Consider the following 12,138-nt stretch of genomic DNA (forward strand, 5'->3'; position numbering starts at 1 on the left):
TGGGCATCGAGAGCATTCAGTCATCCATTTAATGGATGAGAACACTAAAGCCCAAAGAAGGGATGACTCAAGGCAAGTGATCTAGGAGAAGCAGAGACAGGTAGGGACAGCAGGAGCCCGCTCCTCTGATTGACAACTCATCTGACTTTGCAACAGGTGAAGAGTGTATCTTCAAAGCCTAGGCAAGCTGTGTAGGGACCACTAGCAGTACCCTGGGTTGTTTGGAATCCAGCCCCATCCAGAGAGGCAGTGGGAATGCCACTGTTTCCGATCAATACCCACCTGGGGCAGCCCACATTGGCTTGAGCAGGTAATGGTTAGAGACCCCACTGATGGGGTCATTTAGGGGACTGGTCCTTGATTTGCTGAATTAGTATTATTAAGCTACCAATCTTGCCAACATTGGAACAAACTATGGGGGCCACATGGCTTGGGAAGACTTGTGACCTGTGGAAGGGACAGGAGGCAATCATTTCTCTAAAAACCCCAAACATGCCTGCCTTTACAGTCTTGTGTAAGTCAAGGCCTCAGCCCATTTGCCAACAGGGAGCTGAGAAGAGTGGAGGAAGGTCACTCACTAAATAGACATCCAGCACGGAGGCGTCATCCTGCGTTTCCAGGGCGTTTGGCTCAGCAGTCAGGTAGATGGTCCCCTCTTCCAAGGTGAAGGTTGAACTGGAAGGTAACCCTTTGCTGGAAGAACAAAGGTGAACAATGAATTTGTGGTCTGCAGAACAGATCCAAGGACAGATTGTGGTGGTGGATTCTGGCCTGTCTGTCTGTCTGTCTGTCTATCTATCTATCTATCTATCTATCTATCTATCTATCTATCTATCTATCTATCTATCTATCATCTATCTAATCTATCACCTATCATCTATCTATCTATCTATCTATCTATCTATCTATCTATCTATCTATCTATCTATCTATTCCATGTATCTAATCTATCTAACCCTATCTAATCTATGTATCTATCTATCTTTCTATCTCTAATCTATCTAATCTATGTATGTATGTATGTATGTATGTATGTATGTATGTATCTATCTATCTATCGAATCTATCACCTATCATCTATCTAATCTATGTATCTATGTATCTATCCTGGTGAGTCACTCTGAAAATGTGGCTATTTAGGTTTAAGTTTTTAAAAACTGTTTTATTTTATTAGTAAGTAGCTTTGTTAGTTTAAATAAAGTGTACCAATAAGATCATTTTCCCTCCCTCTTACATGTGTGACAGTTCATGATGTTTGTAGGAGGTGATTTGTGGGTCCCATGTCTTGGGAATCATGGCTTCTGTGAATCTCGAAGCCTCCGGCTGGCTCTGACTTTGAGCGGTTTGTTTTCACGTCTGACTGCTCTGCCCCTCTCATGTATCCATACATTGATAGTTTACGAAATGGATCGGGGAGCAGCCCTTCCACTTTCTTCTTTCCTCCCTCCCTCCCCTCTCTCTCCCTCCCTCCCTCTCTCCCAGAATTCTTTTTTCCTTCTCTTTCTTTTCTTCCTGTTTTTGGACCTGAAAAGTTCAATGGCCCAGTGGTTCTCAGAGTCACTGTACATATATGGTCTCTGGATGGTTGGTTGGTCACAATGCAACTTCTTAGACCTTTCCATTAGGATGTATGAATCAAAGGGTCTGGTAGAGTCCATAAATTGCATTTCTGACTAAGCCCTAGGTGATGTTCATGCTAGGCTGATCCAAGGACCACACCCAAAATGACAACACAGAGAACTGCTACCATTTACTCTATAAGGATGCCCTGTGTGGACTCCCTAGGTGGCTGGCAACGTAGGTGGCTGGCATCAAACTCAGAGATCCATTTGCCTCTGCCTCCTCAGTGCTGGGATTAAAGACTGAGCTGGTCTGTCTCGACAGCATTTAAACTGGGTATCAGCCAGGGATGCGCAATTATCCCTCCGCATCCGAAATAAAAGCAATGGTTTTAAGCAGTGGACATTTCCCATGGTTTTCGAGGACAGAACACCAGAGGCAGGAGGGTGACACTGGTGTTGGGACTGTGGGTGATGGTCAGGCCATCGTACAGGTGTAAGGAATCCCATCTGTGGTCTTCCCGGGCGACAGGCATGAATAGGTGTTTGTCCACTGCCACTTAAAAATAATGAGATGTGAAACTTAACTATGAAGCATGAAGAGATGATGCAGGAATAAACCCCAACTTTAGTCACTGCATCCACAGCAAATTGTATCCCTTAATGATGCTCCACGCGGAAGAAAATCCGTCCCCCAAAGGATTTAGCTCAAATGCTAATAGAATGTCCATTGGGAATATTCTCATTCTTGCCTTTTTTTTTTTTCCTTTCCTGCACCACTGTTAATTTCCCAGGCACCCATCTACTTGTAATCAATTTACATTTTTCTCAGCCTATGATTTTCCTAGGTTCTGTTTTAGGATTTACTTGGAAGTGAGGGCCTCTCTCTTGGGAGAAAGGCTCTCAGAATCTAGCGGTCAGAGGGAAGATTTGTTTTAAAACAGATGCTGCGTGACTTGTTTTAGGAGCCTGGCAGCTGGCCTGGGTTCTGTCCCATCCATTCTGCCATTCTTCCGTTCACCCAGACCTTCTGAGGTCCGAATCATCTTGTCTAATGTGCAGGGAGCTGCACCGGGCTTTGCATCCAAACCTAGGAGGTCCTGGTAGCCCTTGCCACTCTGTTCTTGATAATCCTCAGGCTTCTCACAGACGAGCAGGGGACCCAGGTCCTTGTGGTCCCTCTGGCTGTGGACGTTACAGTCCTTTGATGCCACGAAGGCTGTTATCTGGCAAGTGATACCAGTTTATCGTCACGCAGAGCATTAGTCTGCCTGGACTATGCAAACTGTCATCAATAATTCCAAAGCCCGGGACCCTGACTTCTGTCTGCTGACCTAATGAGTGTTTTTACAGCCCATTCTCCTGGACACATGTGTTCAGGGAACAGACAGAACTAGCCACAGTGCTTGTCTCTTAAAAGCCACCTTGGCACTGCCTTGATTAAAAAAGAAATAGAATCCCATATCACACGACATGTGTGAGTTAGGGTGGGAAGCTATAGCTGTGGCCAGCACTCCTCCTCCGTGAGGAAGTTCCTTCCCATCAACATTGATCTTTTTAGGTTTTTTTTTTTTTTTGGTGAAAAATTCTTTAAGGTTTATTTTCCCTTTTTGTGAATGAGCACTTTGTTCGAATGCCCATGCCTGGTGTCCTTGGAGGTCAAAAGAGGGCCTCAGAGTCACAGGAACTGGAGTTACAGACAGTTGTGAGCTGCCAAGTGGGTGCTGGGAATCTGCAAGAGCAACAAACGCTCTTAACCCCTGCCAAACACTCCAATCCCCTTCAAATCTTTTCATGAACCTTGGAATAAAAGACTCTCAATGGAGGCATCCCCTGGCTCCCCGTACCTTTTCTCATACTGTTTCCTGAGAACACCTGCATATCTGTATATACACACACATACACATATACTATGTAACATATTATATATTGTATATTACACACCTACATGTTATATTATGAATGTATATGACATTATATACATTAAAACACTTACACATAATTTGTAGCTACAAAATAATATAGACATGTATATTATACAACATATATGTTATATTATGATGTGCATGTCATTATATATTATATAACATAACATATATGCTATATTATAATGTATATATCACCATACATTACATAACATATATGTTATCTTGTATGTATTATATATGTTATATGCCATATAATATATGTATATATTATTTTGTAACTACAAATTGTGTTTGTGTTCTAATCCCACCACCCACACATCATATATCCATTAGTATTCCATATTACCCCATCTTTGCCTTCTCTCCCTTCATCTTCTGTCTCTCACTTTGTATTGGACACTTAAAAGATAAATCTGCACCCATTTCATAACGGCTGCTACAACTTATATTCTATCTTACAATGATACCTAGAATTTTGTTTCCTCCGTGAGTTGCCTCCAAAATTAAGATATCCATACACAGAGTTCATGCTACTGAGGCTATGTAAATACTGGCTAATGCCAGGCCAATGGCGAGCTAGCATGATATTTTTGTCTCTGGGCACAGTGTCATGATTGCTGGGCCCTGCCAAGAAAAAAGTTGCTGGTGTCAAGGCTACAAGGCTCAGTGAAGAGTCTGGCTCCCTCTTCACCTTTGCATAAAAAATTCGTGCCACACTTCAGGCTGCCCTGTGTTATAGAGCTTTTGTCTTTTAAAGCTGACTGTAGTTGGGGGGGGGACCCCCAAGGTTTCCAAAGGAAGTGTAGAAGCCCAGCGTAGGCCCTGCTTCTGTGAAGGCCTGGTATGAGGCAGGGCGGGTCATCATCTGGGCACAGAAACCTGGCTCCTCACCTCTAGAGGAATCCTGCCAGCCCATCTCACAGAATCACTCAAGGCACCAAGCCCCACTATGTGTGCACGAGAAAGGCCAACCAGAAAGAAGGCTTTTCGTTCCCAACACAGGGGAGCAGCACCATCCTTTCAGCTCCGGAATCATGCCTTGCCCTTTGATGAAGTCTCTTTGCATGGATGGATTTATCACAAGGGCCTGGAAGGGACTCCTGCTTTGGTATTCGTAGCTTTGCTACTGTAACATTAACCACTAGCACTGGGAGCAGAGAGCTCTCCATACAGGGAAAACCTGAAATATAGCTGAGACTCCCTTGGCTGCCAAATCTCCTTCAGCCCTAGAGCCACATGCTGCTTTTGTTTCCATAATGCCCAGGTGGGAAGGGAAGGTCAAAAATGCCACCCTGAGCTGTACTCTGATGGGGGAGGGGAGAGGCTGTTGCTTTTCTCTGGGACTGGCACCAGACTTCCCATTGCATGCTGGGAGATGTCCCTCCAAGACAGAATCCCAACACGTGGTACTTTTCAGCTAAGTGAGGAGGAATGTTCACAGGGTTACCCAAAAGACCCAGGAACTTGGGAGGCATTGACAGTGCCTGCAGCTTCCACACTGTCTGCTGTCCAGACCCCTAAATCACTTCTGCCGGTGGGGGCACTGCCTTTCAGAGAGTGCCTGTCTTTTTCCTCCTGCAGTCAGGAGCAAGGCTGCTGTTGTTCCTCAGCTCCGCTCCTGCTATTTTTAGGCCAGCAGACTGCCTGTTTCCAGCCAGAGTGCAGAGCAGCAGGCAACCTTGAGTACTGATTGATGGCTGCCTGTGGCTGCAGGGCATGGCTTAACCTCCCTGTGTACAGGGCATAAAGCCTGCTGCAGAGACAGCACAAAGCTGGGGCTTAGAACTGACAGACAGAGAATGAAACAGGAAGGGCCTGCTGCTCAGAGAGCTGGCCTCAGAAGCGAGCTGCTTCCCTCTGAGAGGAGCCAGCACAGTGTGGACGGTGACCCCTCCGGGAACTTCACCATCTCACAGGCATTGGTCTTTCTAGCAGCCCAGCCCAGACAGACACACATGCACGCACATATGTGCCCATTAAAGCTGGTAGTTAGTTAAATAGTTGTGATCATGTTTTACATTATAAAGACCCCGCTAAGGCCAAGCTGCTTGCTCTGTACTTGTACCTGGCAGCCTTAAGTCTATGCTGTTTAAACACAGGTCACCTGGACTTAAACCCAGGTCCAACTCTGGAGCAACAATAAATAAATCTGGTCTCAATCCATCCAGTCTCTGCTGAGAATCAGCCTGTCTGGTGTTTCTAAGAGACTCTGGGTCCCAGCAACAATGGTTCCATTAATAAGGAAGAGCGAGAGAAAAATGGGCAAGTGACAGATTGTTCTAAGTGACATCTTATTGGGCCTTGTCAAAAGCAGCAGGAATAAATGATGCTTTTTGGTTTTGAGAATATTAGGAATTGAACCCAGGGTTTCAAAAGGGGGACATAAGCATTCTACCATGGACTACAGACCGCCTCAAGGCGGGTATATACGTGCTAAGGGCCAGAGGGGCTGCTCAACGGTGATGCCACACATCTTTAATACTTGGGAGGCAGAGGCAGACACATCTCTGGGTTTGAGGCCAGCTTGGTCTACAAAGTGAGTTTCAGGACAGCCAGGATTACCCTGTCTCAAAAAACCAAAACCAAAACAAACCCAAACCAAAACACAAACAAAAAAACCCCCCAAGAACAAAAACTAAAGAATCTCTCCCCCACACAGCCTCATCTCCCCTAACACAAAAACATTAATTGAGATAGACCATGGAAGACATGTAAATGACCAAGGTCCCTCAAAAGCAGAGTAAGACAGACAGACAGATAGACAAACTGCAGTGTTAGTTTTATGACCTTGGAGTCAGGAAGTGGGAGAGGTGGAAGGGAAGTTCTTGAGAAGGGAGAGATCTCCCCGCCTTGGCCTTTCATGGCTACCAGTGAACATAAACACGCTTGTCAACAGTTCATTGAGGGATTTGCTGACGATCCCAGCAGTTCACAACACAGACTTAAGTACAAGCTGTGCTGGCTCACACCTGTACTTCTAGCACTCATGAAGTTGAGGCATGAGTTCAAGGTTAGCCTGACTGCATACTGGGTTTGGGGCTAGCCCTGGCTATTGATGAGAATTTTCTTAATTCTCTTAATTAATCGCTCTCTAATTACATTTCAATAACGATGTATCAACATTAAAAAAGTTTCTACCTTTTGATTTACAAAATCATAAACCATTCAAAGACATATTGATAGTCTACTTCACACCAGGTACAACATCGAAAGCAAGAGGCGAGTTGGTAAATAGTTTGGACATGGCTAGGCCTTCAACAGAGCAAACTTTCAAAAAAAAGTTGGGAGAACATTTTAAATGTTGATGGATACATATGCACAAACATACACACACAAACAGACACATACACACACACTACATATGCAAACTACAGAACATTATACAGTCTTGAAAAAGAAGGAAACCCTGGCATTTATGAACACACAGATAGACTTACTGGGTGTTATGCATAGTGAAATAAGACAGACATAGAAGAAGAAATACAGAATGGCTTTGCATTGGTGCGGAATTTTGAAATGTCCAACTCATAAAACCAGGGACTGGAATGATGGTTTTTAGATGTAGGAGGAAAAGGAAACATGGAGAAATGATGCTGGTCATTTGGTACCAAGGTTTGGCTAGGCCAGATGTGCAGTCTTTAGAGACTCAGTGCACAGTGCAGAGGCCAGAGTTACTGATACTTCGTTGTACATTTGAGATTTGATGAGAGAACTGCCTGTCGTTTTGTCACCTCCAAATCTAACCATGTGATATCATGGGCTTGATCATGGCAGCATTTCACAACGTAGACACACATCAAACTACGATGTTGTATATTTAAAGAACTAATACCTCATTAAAACTGGGAGACCAAACACCCAAACCAAAAGAGTTTGGGAAATGGCTAATAAGAGAAAGCAAGTAGGTATGTATTTTATTGTAACACATAACAATTAGATAAACAAAGATATTGTAACATCTTTCCAGCCCCCAACCAGACCAAGAATAACTACAAACCAAAATGTATACTTGGTAATTAAATTAATTTCTATCACAGTTTGCAACATGGATAGCTTCTGGTGTCTAGGAAAGTGTGTTCTTCATAACAATCAACTATGACTCCTGGCCAGAGCACATATTTGTGGCGCTGAGAGACGATCTATTTGAGTGGGTCCCGTAGGAGAGGCTTAGAAGTATCTGATAGTCTTGAACTCAGGAATTTCCCCAAATACCTCAGAAAGGAGATATTCTCCGAAAACAGACATGATTGCCCTCCCCAGGTAGAAACAGGATGCAAAGGCAATCAGTCGTGGACTTTTTTTTTTTTTTTTTTTTCTTTTTTTTTTCCGGAGCTGGGGACCGAACCCAGGGCCTTGTGCTTGCTAGGCAAGCGCTCTACCACTGAGCTAAATCCCCAACCCCTAGTCGTGGACTTTTTAACGCAGTAGGTCACAGGAAGGAGCTAGAGTGAGAGTCTGGGTAGCTGAGCTCTGGTAGGCGAGTGCTCTGAGGAGCCAGCTATGCCAAATGGAGTAAGACACGGAACAATCCTGGACCCCAGCTTGCCTCTTCTGTAAAACCGGGGGTATGGATTTGGTGAGGTGCTTTGGCTCCCCAAGAATTTTGGTTCTTAGCCTTAGATGTTCTGTCTTCACAAAGTGTGAGAGGAAAGTGGCCTGTCAGAAATGCAACATGCCGACTAGAGAACACCTTTGCTTGGCCAAACTGAACCCATAAAAGTTTAAGACAGGTGAGCGGAAGTGGTTCCCACGTAGGAACCACTCCCACTCCCTACCCCCTCAGGTTTAGGCCACAAGGTGCACCTTTCCTGGGTGGCAGTTTGCAGCTTCCATCAACCCAGACCGTGCACGCTTTTCCTGAGGTGACGTCACCAGCCGATGCACCTCTCTCACTTTGTATGTTAACAGTCTTAGCCCAGCGTGCCTCAGAGTGTGACCTTATATGGGCACAGGGTTGTTGAGATGAAGTCACAGAGGTAGCCTGTTCCGACATGACCTGTGTCATTATACAAGAGAGAAACCTGTAACACATGCAAGGAGAACTTCACGTGGAGATAAAAGCAAAGGGCTACACTCCAGGAATGCTAAAGCTTTCCAGCACACTCCCAGAAGCCACACAAAAACCTGGGACAAAAGCTGGGACAAGTTTCTTCGGTCTCCAGAAGCAACGACTCCGCCAGTACCTTCATTGGGGACTTTTGGCTCGAAGAACTGGGAGATGACACATTTCTGTCACGTTACTGCCACCGAGTCAGTGGTACCTTATATGACAGCCTCACACACGAGTCACAGTGGGTTAAATGGTTAATACCAAGCCTGGACTCAGCAAATGGAAAGATTCACTAACCCTCCCTCCTTCCAGAAACTCACAGCACCAATTAGGGGGAAGAACATCCTCCTCCCCCTCCTTTCCAGACAGGGCCTCACTGTCAGGAGCCCTGACAGCCTGGAGTGCACCATGTAGCCTTGGGTGGACTTGAACTCACAGAGATCTACCTGCTGCTGTATCTGCCTCGAGTGCTAGGATTAAAGGCATGTGCTGCCGTGCAAGACTGGGAAGAACTCTTACTGATATGAATTCATATATGAAAGAAGACATAAACCTTAGAAAAACCTGTATTGCAGTGTGGTAAGAAAGGAGAAGTGGGGTGACCTGGGAAGGAAGGGATCAGAAAGTAGGGAGGGCAAGGAAATGGGGGGCGGCAGTGGAAGGAAGGAATGAGAATGAAGTTTTGCAACGCACTGTGTAAAAATATCACAAGGAAACCCATTACTTTGTATGTGAACCAAATAAATTAATAAGAAAAAAATAGTATTTTTAAGTACCTGAAAAAGTACAACTCCTATCCCGTGTTAAACACTATATATTTTTTGTTCTTAAAAACATAAAGCTTTTCCCAGTAAAACCCAACAAAACCTCTTATTTTTCTGTGCTTATGCCTCAGACTTCAGACTTTACTCTGGTTCTAATTGTACGATGAGATGTTCACACCGAGGGGGCATCATTTAGTCCGTCAATACTAAGATTGCAAAAGCTGCTGGAAGAAACAACTGGAGATCAGATTAGAAGGGCATCGTGGCTCTCAAAGACGCGGTCTGCAATTATAACGGTTCACCGCTACTGGAACGCCGTATGCAGGTCCCGGCTTTACTGAGCCTGTTAGCATCAAAGAGGCGAAAAATGACAGGAGGGTTTCTCATGCATGGCTTGGCCAACACCACACTAATTACGGGTTCCAACTTGAATAATGGGAAAATATCACGGTAACTGCTAGTCTCCGAGGTGCATGTCAAAAACCGTGTCCTGAATCATTAGGGACATAAACAGTGTAGGGGGAAATAAATGGAACAGAGCTCTTGTGACCACAAAGGGAGGGGCGCCTGCCTGGCTTCCCTCACAGCAGAGATGGTCTGTGCTGGGAAGAACGGAGAACTCGCTCTGGTTTCTGAATTACGGGCGAGCCTTAATAATCTCTGATTGTAACTCTTTATAGAGCGAAGTGTTAACTGTGAGTTATGGGTCAGAAGCAGGTACGTTTGAATCATAGGTCAGTTCATTCCAGTTGCTTAATAAGCCAGATTCCCAAACTTTAATGTGCAACAGAAATGCCCAACTGACCCAGGAAGATGCATTTTTAATAATGAGGTTTTGAAGCAGGTGGATTTAGAATCTCTGAAGCAGTGATTCTCAACCAGTTCTTTGGGGGGTGGGGGTGGCGTCACCTAACACCATCGGAAAACATAGATGTTTGCATTACAGTTCATAAAGGTAGCAAAATTACAGTGATGAAGTAGCAACAAATAATTTTATGGTTGAGGTCACTACAGCATGAGGAACAGTGTTAAAGGGTTGCGGCATTAGGAAGGTTGAGAACCACTGCTTTTAAAGCAGGAGGGAGCATGGAAAAGGCAGTGACGTCTAGTCTGGAAATGCTATGGCACACCTTTGAGAATGAGGCAGGGCCAGGAAGAGCCGTCTTAGGGAATATGGCCAAGAAAGGGGAGGGAGATGGCGCTCTAGGGTTGATGCTGAAGTGACGAGGCCTTGCCTTTGTCTTTGAGCGTCTTGTATCTCATGATGTATGGTGGTCAGTTTAAAATCTGTCATTGGTCAGGTGTGGGGACAAATGCCTTTTTTTAAATTTTTTTTTTATTTCGGAGCTGAGGACCGAACCCAGGGCCCTGCGCTTGCTAGGCAAGCGCTCTACCACTGAGCTAAATCCCCAACCCCCAAAATCTGTCATTGGAATTACCCCCTATGCTCATGTATCTGAGGAGCATTTGGGTATCTGTTTCTGAGTCTGATCTAAACTCTAGTCGTTTAATAACTGCCTATCATTCACATACGTGTTTATGTCCTATTTGCATGAAATAGCTTGCTGGCAATTAATCCAAGTGCTCTAAAAATATCCACACTGAAGCTCCAGAATAGCACGTCCTCAGTGAGGCTGTCTCCTCACGGATGAGTTAATTTAGAAGTATCTCAGAAGCTTTGGCGCTTGTCTCCTGGGTGCCCACCTACAGGGCTATTTAGCTGGACACAGGCTGTTACTCCATCACTGGGAGCACAGGCTCTAGCCGTATGTCCATGGAGTGGGGGATAAAGTCGCCTTTTGCTATGGTTTGCATGGAAACTTCCAGAAGAGGGCCCATGTGTCCAGAGCCTGGTTCCCAGGATGGTGTTGGGAAGTGTGGAACCTTTGGAAGGCGGAACACAGTGGGAGGTCCTTAGATCTTTCTGAGCAAACCATTAAAGGAGGTAGTTGGACCCAGGTTCTTTGGTTTTTTTTTTTGTTTGTTTTATTTGTTGTTGTTGTTGTTGTTGTTTCCGGGAGGGCCATCACTCTATCACTCTATCTTATGCTCTTTGTCTTTGCCACATGTCAAGCCCACCGGAGCAATGGAACCGACTCATCTTGGGTACCTTTTCTATTTAAAAATATTATTTTTGTTATTTTTAATTACATGTAGATGTTTGTATCTTCGTGGAGGGATGTGCACATGGATGCTGGTGGCTGCGGAGGACAGAGAGAGGCATCGGCTTTCCTCCTGTGAAAGCTACAGGGGATTATGGGTTCTTGGGACTGAACTTGAGTCCCTTAGAGGAACTGAAATCCTCTTAACCATGGAACCGTCTCTCCAGCTCCACCTTTTCTCCTTATAACGTATGTTGTTGACGTGACGGAAGCTGAGTAGGGCATCCCTTTCGTTAGCACAGGGTTGATACAAAGTACTTAAGTCCCAGTATCTGCCATGTCTCTTGCAAATGCCTTCTTTCCCACCTACTGCTAGAAGTCCCTGGGTCTTATATTGTCTTCAGCAATATAAGAACCTCTGTGAAGATCCAGTGAAGTGAGCTCTTACAATATCTGCCACTTGGGATCAATTCGCAATAGCCATTGTTAGCATTATCGAAAACATTACTATGTACGGATTTTGCTAAAAAGGATAGTGCAGTGAATTATAAATAGTGAAATATACAAGTTCTAAATAGTCATTGTATATATTATTTATCCACTTTATATATATCTATTGTAAATATATACTATATAAATTATTAACAGTAGTACCCACAACGGTTTTCCTATAAGGCCCACTTAAGTGTCAGAGTGCTGTGTATACTTTGTAGAACTTTTGTATTTGTGTCTAGA

The 12,138-nt window shown here is 44.5% G+C and overlaps 1 protein-coding gene across 1 annotated transcript in view; it reads right to left on the minus strand.

The window, feature by feature from the left end:
- Pip5k1b (phosphatidylinositol-4-phosphate 5-kinase type 1 beta) overlaps positions 1–12,138 on the minus strand; it is a 274,296-nt gene that overhangs the window by 10,873 nt on the left and 251,285 nt on the right. The window contains exon 14 of the mRNA XM_032891738.1: positions 579–693. Coding sequence (XP_032747629.1) covers positions 579–693 — 115 coding nt within the window. The remainder of the gene's footprint in view (positions 1–578; positions 694–12,138) is intronic.

This window comes from Rattus rattus, chromosome 2 (assembly GCF_011064425.1).
Source record: "Rattus rattus isolate New Zealand chromosome 2, Rrattus_CSIRO_v1, whole genome shotgun sequence".
NCBI lineage: Eukaryota > Metazoa > Chordata > Mammalia > Rodentia > Muridae > Rattus > Rattus rattus.